This window comes from Centropristis striata, chromosome 1 (genome assembly GCF_030273125.1).
Source record: "Centropristis striata isolate RG_2023a ecotype Rhode Island chromosome 1, C.striata_1.0, whole genome shotgun sequence".
NCBI lineage: Eukaryota > Metazoa > Chordata > Actinopteri > Perciformes > Serranidae > Centropristis > Centropristis striata.
This window is the reverse complement of record NC_081517.1, coordinates 21,361,789-21,376,739: the sequence shown is the minus strand read 5'-3', so window position 1 is coordinate 21,376,739 and position 14,951 is coordinate 21,361,789. Positions and strand designations below refer to the sequence as shown.

Below are 14,951 nucleotides of genomic sequence, written 5' to 3'. Positions count from 1 at the left end.
GAGCACTGGTCCCATACAGCAATAGCTGTAGGGACCAGTGCTCGGGGCGAAGCAAAATTTTGCATTGACATGTTTGGGACAGCCAAAAAAAAATGAGGGAAAAAGAACAATAATTGGGGATTTCTAAACGTCTACTTCTCCAGCATAATTTCACCTAGACTCCATTTAAACTTTTAACAGTAGAGACAAGTCTTGTGTATCGGTGTATTAATCCGCGTTTCGATAGGTCATATGTGTGTGTGTGTGTGTGTGAGAAATTCTGAGATTATAATGGGTGTGTATTGCACGGAATGTTCGTGTCACAGTGTGTGACATCATCACCAGAGTGTAGAGGGAGAGAAAAAAATGTCAAAAAATACATTTGAAAACTGTGCTCCAGGCAGCAAATATCCACTCTACAGAAATAATTTATACATAGAAACATAGGAAAATTTGTCTTCTCACTCACAATCCTCTGGTAAAGCTGTCAGAGTTATAGTTTGGGCGTAGGATGCACAGATGTGCCACCAACACCACCAACAGCCTCATTGGGTCCCATATTAAAAACACAGGAAGATTTCTGAAAAAGGGAGATGTAACAGTTTATTTAGATCGCTCTAACAAAGCAATTTTTTCATTTTTCTTAAAAAAAAACATATGTAGACGTTCAGGAAGAACTCAGGACGCTCAAAGTGAAGTCAGATCAATGATAGGTATTATGGTTTTGCCAAAAATGCTTTGTGTTCGAGGCCAGAAATTCCAGTCTGACTGCTGTCACTGTTCCGGACATTCAGGTGGCAGTTAATTCTGTTGATTGCTCTGCCCTGATTGCCTTTGATCTTTGCTGTGATTACAGTTACAGATGATACACACATGCGCGTAAGCGTGCACACTCCTCCAGATACACGTTTCACACACACACACACACTTTGAGGTTAAAGGTCATAGGTTGCTGTATGAATAAATACTTGAAAAGGAATGCTTGTTGTAGGTGTATATTATATAGTATCATAACATTACTAGTATTAATTGTTTGAAATCTCTGAAGAATCTCATCATAGTGTACACACACCGGCAGTAGCCCCCGTGGCCCTTTCAGAATTTCCCCAGAGGAAATTTTCTAGTTAGTACTAGACTTGATAAAGACTCAGAGAACTGTGCACTGCAAAAAGCCACCTCTCAAAAATAAGAAAAAGAGTACAAAAATTAGGTGTATTTTGCTTAAAAAATAGCAAAATTATCTGCCAATGGAACAAGAAAATTTGGTAGTAAGTAAAAATATCTAATCTTAACAAAACCATAAATACCTTAGAATTAGTTTATTCTAACTAATAAAAAGTGATTTTAAAATTTTTTTTTGTTAAATATTGAAATATCAAGTGTCAATTTACAGCTATGTGCTAGTTAATAACATACACACTACACAACAATACACACTTTTATTGTTTCATTGATAATAAAACAATTGATTCCATCTGGCTGCTTGTTTTAAGTATGTGAAGAGGTAAAATTATGTCAAAGTTATGATTTCTTAGTTATGCTTGAAATAACAAACTATTACTTTGAAATAGCAGTTTTATACTTGTAAGTGTTGATGAAACAGCTTTGTAACTTTTGATATTCTAGTTTCAAGCATGTATTTACTCAGTATAGGTCATAAAATCTCAGTAACAAGCTGTAATATCTTATTTAGATAATTAAGGACCAAAACACTTAAAACAAGTGAAACAGTCGAACATAAGAGATGCTGACTAAGAAGAACTATCTTATCAGACAAAAAATAAGCTATATCCCCTTGATTCAAGATATTTTTACTCAGATTTCAGTTTTTGCAGTGTGATAAGAATTCTGATGGGGCATACCACTGAACATGACCAACAGGGCTAAGATCCTGTTGGACGTCAGATTCCAGAATGACAAACAGTTCGTCGCGAACCAACCGGACACGGTTGGACAAAACAGCAGAAGACCAGCTCTGAACGCACAACACGCTATATATAAAAGTGGTTATAAGGGCGAAGGACAAATTATATATCAAAACGTGCGGTTTGATTGGGATCGGTGTGCTATTACTTTTCTCTACAGAATATGAATTTTTCGCAACGTAAGTCGTAACGTAAGTCGCAACGTAAGTCGCAACGTAAGTCGCGAAAAACTGCCCAAAATTTTGCATTGAAATGAATGGGACGGCTGAAATAAAATGAGCGAAAAAGAACAATAATTGGAGATTTTTAAACGTCTACTTCTCCGGCATAATTTCACCTAGAGACTCCATTTAAACTTTAAACAGTAGACACAAGTCTTGTGTATCAGTGTATTAATCCACATTCCGATAGGTCATATAGTTTTTTATCAATCCCTGTTCAATGACCATGATCATTTTTGGAGAAATTCTGAGATTATAATGGGTGTGTATTGCACGGAATGTTCGTGTCACAGTGTGTGACATCATCGCCAGAGTGTAGGGAGAGAAAAAATTGTCAAAAAATAAATTTGAAAACTGCGCTCCAGGCCGCAAATTCCACTCTACAGAAATAATTTATACATAGAAACGTAGGAAATTTTGTCTTCTCACTCACAATCCTCTGGTAAAGCTGTCAGAATTACAGTTTGGGCGTAGGACGCACAGATGTGCCACCAACACACACCAACAGCCTCATTGGCTCCCATATTAAAAACGCAGGAAGATTTCTAAAGAAGGAAGATGTAACAGTTTTTTTAGATCGCTCTAACAAAGCTATTTTTAAATTTTTCTTAAAAAAAAACATATGTAGACGTTCAGGAAGAATTTAGGAGGCTCAAAGTGAAGTCGGATCAATGATAGGTATTATGGTTTTGCCAAAAATGCTTTCTGTTCAAGGCCAGAAATTCTAGTCTGTCAACCTCTGCTGGCACTCTGCCGGAATAGGTGTCAGTTAATTCTGTTGATTGCTTTGATCTGATTGCCTTTGATCTTTGATGTGATTACAGTTACAGACACACACACACACACACACACACATGCGCGTAAGCGCGCACACTCCTCACACATGCATACATATGCTTCAAACACACACACAGGTAACTTTGTGTGATTTTAATTACACACACAGGTAACTTTATGTGATTTTAATTACACACACAGGTAACTTTATGCGATTTTCGCTGCGCGCGCGCGCGCGCACACACATTTTGAGGTTAAAGGGCATAGTTATAAATCTCTGAAGAATCTCATCATAGTGTACACACACCGGCAGTAGCCCCCGTGGCCCTTTCAGAATTTCCCCAGAGGAATTTTTCTAGTATTATTATATTATTACTATATTATATATAGGAATTGACAGATTGACGACACAAGCATAGTGGTGTTGTGTGTATTTCTCTATCTGTGTCTGTGTCTGCCTCATCTCCAGGGTCATCGAAGGTAAATCCCCTTCCCCATATCAAATTACATTAATCCACTCTGAAATGCATGCTTTGCTGCTCACTGATATTGCTACTGTTCATAATTTTGTTTGAGCTGACCTCTTGAATGTGAGGTCAAAAGAGGGAATTGTTAAAATAATTTTATTATTCTGTCTATTTTGTCTGTCTCTGTTGTCTGTCTCTGTGCGCAACGCAGGTCACTATCAAAGGTCACTATGTATGCATAATTCACTAAACCTTGGAGAGGTTTGAGTTTGAGTTTATTTACTTTGATTACATATATTTAATTTGCTTAAACTGATTAAGATTCTATGATCACAAAGAATATTATTGTCTGTTTCATATTTTTTAGACTTTAGAATCCATGTAAGACAGTGAAAATCCTTTGGCCTTCTCATTATGTTGCAAACAATGACATCCAGATATATTGATGCAGTTTTTGCTGTGCGTGTGTGCATTTGTGAGTGTGTGTATGTGTGTGTGTGTGTGTGTGGAGAGAGCGGTGAGACCACGGAAAGCGGAAAGCGGAATGAAAATCCTGTGTGAGGGATCTCTGTAAGACATAACAAGGCAGAATGTTTGTCCTAACAAGTTTGTCAGCAGGTCAGGACTTGATGTCACGGCCTTGTTCCGGGCAGCAAGCAACCAGGTGGCATGACGTGCCTTTGTATTGATTAAAACTGGCGAATCAGCGGATGAAGGCGGAACTTCCTGGAAGAATTCGACCAGCATGTTTTGTAAACAATTGTGAGGATTTAATGGGTTCAGGGAAATTAGACGTGGCTCAGACTTCACGAACTGAACCCATCTGTGTTTCAGGGACATGTAGATTTGAACCCAGAGCTCTGTAACTGCACATTTTTTGACGTATTGTAATAAACTTTTGTTAAACTGAGAACTTGGACGTCTCCTGCTCATCATTCCCCATCAGCAATCTGTGCAGAGAGAAATGCTGAGGAGTTTCTGTTGGTGTCAGATTATTCAATTTTCAAGGTTTCCTCATGCAATGTTACTACTAGTGTCCAGTCGTCCAGCTGCTGCTGCTGCTCTCTGTCAATACCATTATAGTTTATTTATCCAGATGTAATACTAATATTTTTTATATTTACACCCACATGATACTGTGAGGTGTTTTGATGTGCAGTTAAGACAAGTGGTGTCATTCACTCACAGGCAGAGGAGACAGAAATCTCTCAATTTGACTTTTAAAGATTTACGATGAAGTTAAACGGATTTGTTCAGATTTCAAGTCAGTCTAAAATACAACGCTCACATAAAGAGTTTTATTTTTACTGTACAGCTGATTCCAAGTTTAATTGGGGCAACACAGTTCTTTGACTTGATCCCATATATCCCATCTGATGCTCAAATTTGGATGTGAAATCTTTTGCAAACAATGGTTCAACAAGGAGAGATGTCTGTGAGCTCGTCACTACTGGATTTAGTCGACCAGGAGCCTCTTCTATGTTTTACCTTTCTACTTTATTCTGCATAAACCTCCTAAACAACTTCTACCCCAATCAAAACTACCAAACATTCAAAGGATTTTAACCCTTTAAATGCCAGTTTGATTGTACAATGTCACTGAAGTATTTTATGAAAAAAAACACAAAATTGTAGTTATTTTCCATATAATAAATAGTTCTTGGCTGGGGCATTGGTTTTTATCACAGCCTTGGATATGTCAAAGATAAGCGACAAAATTTATTTGAATGCATTTTTAGTTTTTGTGTAGTGTCAGATTTAAAACTTACGACCCTTTCAGACCCTTCGGCCTGAAAATGTCCACTTCCAAAAAAAATGCCATAAAAACTTTACAGATTAATATTTTTTTCCACTTTTTTCTGTATAAACCTCTTGAACAACTTCAGCCCTGCTCAAAACTACCAAATGTTTAAACATTTTGGGCATTTTAACCCTTTAAATGCCAATTTGATTGCACAATGTCACCAATGTTTTTTATGAAAAACAAAACAAAAATGTAGTTATTTTCCATATAATAAATAATTTTTGGCTGGGGCATTGGTTTTTATCACAGCCTTGGATATGTCAAAAAATAAGAACAAAATTGATTTTGATGCATTTTTAGTTAACTCAACAAACTAATTTTTTTTTTTTTTTTCTTGGAAAAACAGTGACATTGTGCAATCAAACTGGCATTTTAAGGGTTAAAATCCTCAAAATCTTTGAATCTTTGGTAGTTTTGAGCAGGGCAGAAGTTGTTTAAGAGGTTTATGCAGAAAAAAAGTAGAAAAAAATATTTATAGCAAATTTTTTGGAGGAGGACATTTTCAGCCCGAAGGGTCTGACAGGGTAGTAAATTTGTACACAGTGTATTATTGACCCATTAGAAAAAATGTAATTTCAAAATATATCAAGAAAGAAATCCTTCTTCCAAAAATCATGTCATTTGCAGTATCGCAGCCAAAATTATTGCCAAAACAAAAGTAGAAAATGACATATGGCTGGAAATGTCCACAGTGGACCAAGAGGGTTAAGCATGTAAAATGAGTCCAACATTAAGTTAAAGCTATGCTTAGTTAACTATTTGATGCACAACATGGGTCTAAAGTAACCCGATATATATGAGTTTGTATGTTCTATATCTTTGCAAGAAATTATTTATATCATTCAGTATTCCAGGTTTTCCCCATTTTTGATCATCATACATCCTAATTTTATGTTTTTTCGTGATTCATTTTTTGATAAAATCCCATTTTGTGTCACAACTCTTCTAATGCTTTAGCTAAGTAGCTTGCTATCCTAACTACCTAGCTAACTTCTTGGATAAGTATTTAGCTAAGTAACTTGCTAAGCTAACTACTTGGCTAAGTAGCTTGGCTAAGTAGTTAGCTAAGTAGCTTGCTAAGCTAACTACTTAGCTAACTTCTTGGCTACGTAGTTAGCTTAGCACACTACTTAGCCAAATAGTTAGCTATGTAATAATACAAAAACTTTTTTTCTTCATAAAGTATGAGAGGCAAAATGGAAATAATGATCTATTGTTATCAAAAACAAGATATTTAAAGAAAAGAGAGCACAGAAACACACAGCAAGCATTACATAACATGGGAAAGGAATGCAGGTCATTTTTGACCCATGTTGTGCATTAGAGGGTGTCAATATGTTGTGCATCAAAGGGTTAAAGCTTATGTAGTCCCCAGTCTAAATAGTAAGACAGAGAAATGGAGCCACTGGCTTAATACTTGAAATCAAGTTTTAAAACAGAAGCCATGGTACTCTGTCATAGAATAAAGATCATATGCAGGTGGCGATTTTATAGACGGCTACAAAGATTAAGAGCCTTTTTTTTGTGACGATGTGAGAAATAAGGCATTCAACCTGAACCAATCAGACAGGCTGCTTTCTTCTGTTTACCACCATTTTAAAAGTAATCATTAAAAACTCATTTATCAACAGCTAGAACACCATAGAAATTCCCATGAAAGAATTTCAAATGAATTAGGTGACATAAAAAACACTTTAATTTTCAAGGCAATTGCTCGAGGAATGAATTTTGTAGAAAGACCGGCCTTTTCTTTAGGAGCTTATTAACAACAAAAGGTCTGCACGTGATTTTCTTGTTCACTTTAGTTTCCTCACTTCCTGTTTGTTCCAACAGACCACAGTGGCCTATACTGGCTAGTAGTAATAGTAGTGCATGCTGCAGTCTGGTATGAAAAAAGAAATCCACATTTAAAATCACATCACTCTGTACAAACATGGAATCATATTCACATCTAAGAATAAATCAACAAATGACTCAAACAGGGAATCAGCGTTTAGTTCTTTTCCATCCCTCCATTGAAAGGCAAGTCAATACCCGCAGCAACATCAATGGAAAAGTTCCTGTGTGACTCCTTCCAGCTCATTCACAATAAATCCTACTAGTTGCTGGATTACTGAGCTCCTGTTGTGCATTTCTGTGAAGGAGATGGGGGCCTGGAGCCGAGTGGCAGCAGTCACTGATTCTGCATCACACACACACACCATCTGTGTTCATGGTCCAATGAAATCACTGCAGTTGGTGGATGAAGACAAATGTTGCCAGAACTTGTTGTAGGAACTATCTCAGACTCCATCTGATATGACTGATGACACGTTTAGTTTATACTAGACTGGTTGTCTATGAGAAGCCCTTCACTTTGAATGGATTCTACTCTGATTTGGATCTCTTTTAATGCATGTGATTACTATCATCATCATAATCATTATCATTATCCTTATGTGTTCAATGATGTTCGAAATGTGAGTGTGATGGTGGAAAAATGTTGAAATATTAAACATCTGCACCAATTTTTATATTAACCCATAAGAACCCATGGTGAGACTGTGTAACACTTTAAATCTTCTAAAATCTCCCATATTCAGCTTTATGCTTCATCTTAACTCATTAAATCCCTAAGCGACACATACTCAACACCCTGGTGTGGTGGTCATGTGACTGTGACAAGAAGTGACTTCTCCAAAATGTGGCTGTGACTGGAAACAGAAATGTGAAAATGTAGCTAATTTTAAAAAGCGTATTTTTTGTTTACGAGGCTAAATTTAAACCCATTTAACAACTCTAATCCATTAATAGGGTGTCCTGTATTGCATTAACTTGTTCTGACTATATTTCCTGAACAAATTAAAGTCACAATTTTCATATATGTTATGGAGATGCAAACAAAAAGGCAAATGGTTATTTGTTTTTATTTATTGATTTATTATTATTTTGTTGCTTAAAAACAAAAAATAATTTGTCGTTAAACAGCCCTATTAGTGTCGCAATTTTGATAAATGTTGTGGAGATGCAGACAAAAAGGCAAATGGTTACTTGTTTTTATTTATTATTGATTTTTTATTATTATTTTGTTACAAATCTGAAAAAAAATGTTGATTAATGTTTTGGAGATGCAAAGAAAAATTTGTTTCTGTAAGCAGAAAAAAATGCTTTGTGTTTCTGTAGTTTTTTTGTTTTTTTAAATAAGAAATATAAACATAAATACCATAAACGCCAATTGTAATGTATATGTCACATCTCAGATCTTTGATCTTGATTTAGGGGTAGTATTTTTCTTTAAAAACATCATAATTGTGTTCTGTGTGGTCCACTTGTTCTGTGGTATATCCCCCATCATTTTCCTTTCAGGATAACTGGTCTGGGCTCTTATGGGTTAATGCAGAGTCCAAAATTGCTGATTAAAACCTTTGATGACTTTAAGTTAAACTCCAGTCAGAGCTCATTGGTGGATCAAAGTCACCGCGACGGCAGTGCTAATGCCTTGCGCTGCTATACCCACACAATGACCACGCTACTATGCTGCAGTGAGGAGAAAATCCATTTCCTTTTTTGTCCAGTAGTCTTAAATAGCCCAGTGGCAGCAGATCCTGGCTACCTTGGTCTTCCTCTTATTTTAGCAGCAGAGTTATTGAGGTGGAGGTCTATGTGGCAGGACAGTCAGCCATGAGGAATGAGATCTGGACAAAAAGTTGCAGAGGTCCTCAGAGGTCCAGGTCTACAGTCGCTCAGTGCTTTGTTGGATTGTAAAACCCCAGGAGACAGCATAATCTCCACTTTGTCTCATTGGTCCTTAAGAGAAGGCTGCTTGTCACTCAGACAGAAATCTCGTAGGTAGTGCCCCCGACACCTGTCACCTTCTTCACGCCGCCACCCTGTGACTTGTGGGTGGGACTCTGCATCAATGCCGAACTGGGATAGGCCACTCTGTGGCGGGGGGACACGCTGACTGGGTGAGCGGGAGAGGAAGGGGCGGAGCAAGACGAGGTGGAGAAGGGCTGGCCGCCATTGGTCCGACTCAGGGGTTTCATCTGGATCAGCTCATCCCTGATTATAGAAACACACAAAGATCAGTGTGACAGTTGAGGAGAGGAAGTTCATTTCAGCTGTGTCACTCCCACAACACATAAGTCACTAGTACAGTCTCAGTTCACTTAGTCTGGAACAAAGGTTTGTGTTCTCGCTAACAAACCAAGAGACTGACAGCTAAATGGTTGATTGGACAATTCATCAGCAGCAGCCACAGAGTGATTGACAGCAGAGCACCTAGAGCATGGGTCTCAAACTTGCGGCCCGCGGATCAATTGCGGCCCTCGTGATGATATTTTGTGGCCCCCACCTTGATATAAAAGTTTAATGTGAGTTATATATGAATGTCACTTTACCGTGTTGTGTGTGGAAGGTCCCTTTAATTACTTTTTTTTGGTAATTTGGTGTCTTTTTTTTAATAATTTTGTGTCTTTTTATTAATTTTGTGTCTTTTTTAATAATTTTGTGTCTATTTAATAATTTTGTGTCTTTTTATTAATTTTGTGTCTTTTTTAATAATTTTGTATCTTTTTTGGTAATTCTGTCTTTTTAAAATAATTTTGTCTTTTTTTTAAGTAATTTTGTGTCTTTTTTTTAGTAATTTTGTGTCCAGCCTCCAGCGGCCCCGAGGAAATTTGAATTTGAGACCCCTGACCAAAAGGCATCTGTGTATGATAATGTTCTACACAAAAAAAGCTGATTATGAGCTTTATTACTATTGATTGATTTCATGTTATTAATAGGGTTGCAAAGGGATGGAAAATGTCCATAAACTTCCCATGGAAAGTTAAGCTTGGGAATTTCAGAAATATTTGTTTTCATTGAACAACAACCCCACCCACTCAAAGATGAAGTAAAATGACCTGTTTTAATGTGTCCTTAAAAATGCGGTTGCTAACAAGTGGCTAAATGTACGGTGGCCCTGAAATGCAAAACACAACTGCAAATCAGAAAACACAACAACAACACAAAACAGAAAACAACTGCCGTTGTGTTTTGCACTTCAGGGCCACCGTATAAATGAGACTAGAGTGGTTGAAGGGGGACATTAAATGTCATCACACCAGCGAGGACAACCCTCTCACTAGTCAACTAGAGTCTCTAGTCATGTTTCTCAGTGCTCTTGCAGACTGTAATTTATGTTAACAAACAATACATTATGCTACAGATTTGCTAGCTTGTCAAAACCGCTGGTTATCTTGTCAAAGACCATCTGAACCACAACAGTAGTGACGCTGAAGTCATGTGAACTTGGTGTAGTTCACTAAAGGATAATGTTAGCATTTGACTTCTGTTGGCTGCATTAACGCTTCAAACATCATTAAAGTAGCGTTCATTTATGATGATTATCCTGCTGAATAAAGACGTACGCAACCAAACGTCTGTTTGCCACAGAGTTTATTTTCTGCCATGATCAAAAATCCATTGCAAATATCCCTAAGGCGAATTCTCAATAGACCTTATGGAGATGCTTTGTCTGGGTTGGCCTACAAAAATACGTTGTTTCGTTTGCTCTCTATAGGTGTGCTCTGGGCTCAAAGGTGTGGTCCAGGGTTCTAGAAATCATGTGTGCATGTGATGGAGGAAGGCACAGTGCATGTAGGGGGCGTGGCCTCAGTAGCCCTGCAGTAAGCAGTGAGCTATGCAGGCAGCAATCTCCGTGTCTGAGCATGGAGAATTCCAGCAGGGGGTGCTAAGTTTGGCTGCAAAAAAATCTGCACATTCATTTCAGTGCAAAATTTGAAAACTTCTGACTTGATTTATTACCTCAGAAAAAAATTTCAGGACAACATTATGGTCTCAATCGCTAGTAAAAAATCATCTTCAAGACAATTGGATGTCAATAGTTCTAATAATGGCCCCATTTAGAAGATAATAGAAGATAAAGAATCGTATGATTTGGGGCGTGGCTACAGGACACTAAACAAGGCGAGCCGTCACCAGGAGAGAAGCAGAGCAATGCGTATCCACGGCAACGTGTCAATAAAGTTATCTATAACGTTATATAGATAGAAAAGAGGACGTTTACCGATTTAGTCTCATAACTTTGACCCTTTCATACTGTATTTTCACTTAATGACTTATTACACTTAATGACACTTAAGTTTATTTTTTATTATTTGAACGTTTTGTTCAGCAAAAATGTCTTGTTCAGTGTTTGGCTGGACTAACAGACACTCCAAGGAGTCGCTGCTCAGTTTTCTGAGGTAAGAAAGCTACTTTTTGTTTTTGTTTTTTTGCTAGCCAAAACTAACATCCCAGTTAATGCTCCAATTAATGCTAACATGAATTAGCAGCAGCTTCTCTCAGTCGGGTTGCCAGTGTAGAGAGGCTGTAGTCAGTGTCGTCAGATCCCTCGCGCTCCGCCACAGTCCAATTATGGTCTGCTCCGCATATCGGAAACAAGATGGCGACGAGTATAACGCTGAACTCGAGGCTTCCAACAGGCCACAAACCAATGGGGGACGTCACGGTGACTACATCTATTATTTATATACAGTCTATGGTGCTATGTGATTGAGGAATAGCAGATACTTGCATGAAATCTGCATTGGGCAGATACACCATTTATTTTTCACTTTTGCTAACATTTAGAGGTAGGTCATGGCCTTGTTGAAGGTGTCGATTCAATTACGATTATAGTTATAATTAGTTTGTTGCGGCTGTGATTATCCTAGAGGTAACAGCAGCTTATTTTATACAATGATGTCAAGTTTCAAAAAACGCAATGAGCTGGCTACTACAGGGACTAACATCATCACACATAAATAAAATTAACCCCGTTGAATCCACGAGAGTCTCCGCTTTCCAGTCATATCCAATATATGCAATTCACAGATTCACAGTTTGGGGACCCCAGAATGCAGAAATATTCAAACACAATAGGCCAAAATGACACATTTTACTGCATGAGAAAAAAAATATATGGCTCTGGATCATGTCCATTACTGCATGGGATTAGCATTCGTGGGTGTGTTTGTAAAGAGAAGATTCATAGGTACCCATAGAACTAATTTTCAATCTGGAGATTGGACGACAAGGGACCCATTTGAAAATGTCAGTGTTTTTTTTTTACCACCTTCCTGACAAAATAACTTGACATGGTTACAGATGGGTTCTTTAGGTTTTCTAGTTTCATATGATACCAGTATCTTTAGCAGTTAACATTGTAGCATTTAAACTGAGCCCACTACAGTTTGAAAAAGAAAAGTGGCAAAGAGTTTTGATGACCCGTCTAAGGGGTTGATGGACTTAATGAGGTGCTTCTGGCTGATTGATTGATTGAACAGGGTATTGACGGATGGATTTATTAGTTTGACCTTTTAAAGCATGCTAAAATTATCCTGGTCTTATTTAAATTCCACTGTAAGCTTTTACACTAGCACACCCACCTAATAGTTGATAAGAAATTTTAGCTCTGCTGGAGAAATGATCAAGAACAGCATTTCCTGTAATAGTTTCAGATCTGTGAACTAGAATATATGCCGAATGCAAACTCTACACAGTCCAGTTCATTTAGCCATTGAGGTCACAGACAGACAACGAGACATTCATGCAGTCAAAGAACTACAGCAGAGCAACTAAAGCCATGCAGCTGTGGAGTACAGTGAGCAGGACAGAAGAAGAACAGACCACACATGGTAACTGTTGTCATGCAAAAGTTTGATGTGCCAACAAGAATTAACCTAATACCCATTCTAAACAATCATCATTGTCAGATAAAATCTCTTTTTATGTGTTACTAGGGGTGTGACGATACTCTCAGCTCACGAGACGAGACACGAAACTGGGTTCACAAGAACGAGACGAGACGAGATTTTAAGAAAACTACGACACAATATATGACTATGGTTTTCCATCGTGGCGTAATCACTTAGCGACAGTTTTGACCGTGATCACATAAGCGACGGATTAAACACGGGGACTCAACTGTGGCCACCATCGCTAACTGTGCACATCAGCAGCTGATCAAATCATAGCAGCATGGCCAATTATAATAAACATAGCGATCTTGAATTAACCGCCATCACTAACTGTGCACAGAGTGTCCGCTGCTTGTTGTAAACAAACAGAGATCACTAAGTGAACACCTCCTGCAGCAGCAGAACATACACACTGTACTGCTACAGAGCTAACTGCAGAAAGGTCAGTGATCCTCCACCCAGCATATTTTCCTTGCAGGGAAACCAGATGGAGTTGGTTACACATTACAAGTACTTGGGAATTTTAATTGATGACCGCCTAACTTTTAAAACCCACATTGAGAGCCTCATCATAAAGCTGAAAATTAAGCTGGGCTTTTTCTTCAGGAACAAGTCATGTTTCTCCTTTGCTGCAAGGAAAAAAATAGTTTCTGCTACCTTTCTCCCTGTGCTTGACTATGGTGATCTGTTGTATATGCATGCCCCTGTACATTGTCTTCAATCCCTTGATACTGTGTACCATGGTGCCTTTAGGTTTGTTACAGGCTTCAAAGCTCTCACACATCACTGCTCCTTATATGCCCGGGTTGAGTGTCCGTCCTTAGCCGCTCGCAGGTTAACTCACTGGCATTGTTTCATTTATAAGGCCATTCTAGGTTTACTCCCCACATACCTGCGTGACTACATTAACAGGACCCATAGCACATACAGTCTTCGTTCCAACGATACATACCGGTTGACTGTTCCCAAAGTCCGCACTGTACTCGGTAAACAGGCTTTTATGTATCGGGCTCCCTCATCCTGGAATCTGCTCCAGAGCAGTCTCAATCTTCAGGACCTTAATACGGTCACATCCTTTAAAAAACTCTTGAGAGATCTGGAAGCAGACTCGTGTCGCCTTTGCACTTGTTTTTTATGATGTCATGATCTTGTACTGTCCATGCCTATCTTACTGTGTTGTCTGGCTTGCTTGTATTTTATTGTACGTCCATGTTTTATTGTCTGTTCTTGTCATGATGCACTGTCTGTCTTATTGTTGTAACGTTTAACCCTGCTGCTGTCTTGGCCAGGCTTCCCCTGAAAAAGAGGTCTTTGTGTCTCAGTGGAACCGACCTGGTTAAATAAAGGTTAAATAAAAAAATTAAATAAAACTGTTAGAACAAATTGAAGCGGCACAGTCCTGCTAATAGGCTAGCGCTTCTTAAGGAGCTGCCGCCCCTGCGACTTCATTCTGGCTGCTTGCTGCTTCCCCTCCTCTTCTTCTTTTCCTTTTACTGCTGTTAGAGATAATCTGTTATTCTGTCTCTGTTTTCTGTCTCTGTTATTCTGTCTCTGTTTTCTGTCTCTGTGCATGTGTCACTATCTGTTTGACGAAGGTGACTATCTGCATGCGTAATTCACTGTGTGTGTGCCCTCTCTCTCCGCTCAGGGACGTGTAGATTGAACCCAGTGACTCTGTAACTGCACATTTCTTGACATATTGTAATAAAATGTAAAAACTAAGAACTTGGATGTGTCCTGCTCATCATTCCCCATCAAACGATCTGCGCAGAGAATTGGTAAGAGGATTTACTTTTGGAGTCAGATAATTTAACTTTAAAGGTTTCGTCAATGCATTTCTCTAACACTGCCCCCATAGGTCACAATTAGAAGTTTGGATAGCTCACAAATCTCGTGGCACGAGATCTCGTCACACCCCAATGTGTTACAGATCTTTGATAACATGGTAGAAATGTTATTCCTGAAATTGTCAATTCACATGTTTTCAGTCTACAGTTTTACATTCTGTTCCAGTGCTGTTGCTGTCATTTTATGTTTTTCTACATCTTAAT

The 14,951-nt window shown here is 38.3% G+C and overlaps 1 protein-coding gene across 1 annotated transcript in view; it reads right to left on the bottom strand.

Annotated features, from left to right (window-relative positions):
* Positions 1 to 1,914: 1,914 nt before the first annotated feature.
* The window catches only part of zdhhc5a (zinc finger DHHC-type palmitoyltransferase 5a), a 55,896-nt gene continuing 42,859 nt past the window's right edge, over positions 1,915 to 14,951 (bottom strand). Inside the window, exon 12 of the mRNA XM_059334415.1 lies at positions 1,915 to 9,214. Coding sequence (XP_059190398.1) covers positions 8,983 to 9,214 — 232 coding nt within the window. The 3' untranslated portion in view covers positions 1,915 to 8,982. The remainder of the gene's footprint in view (positions 9,215 to 14,951) is intronic.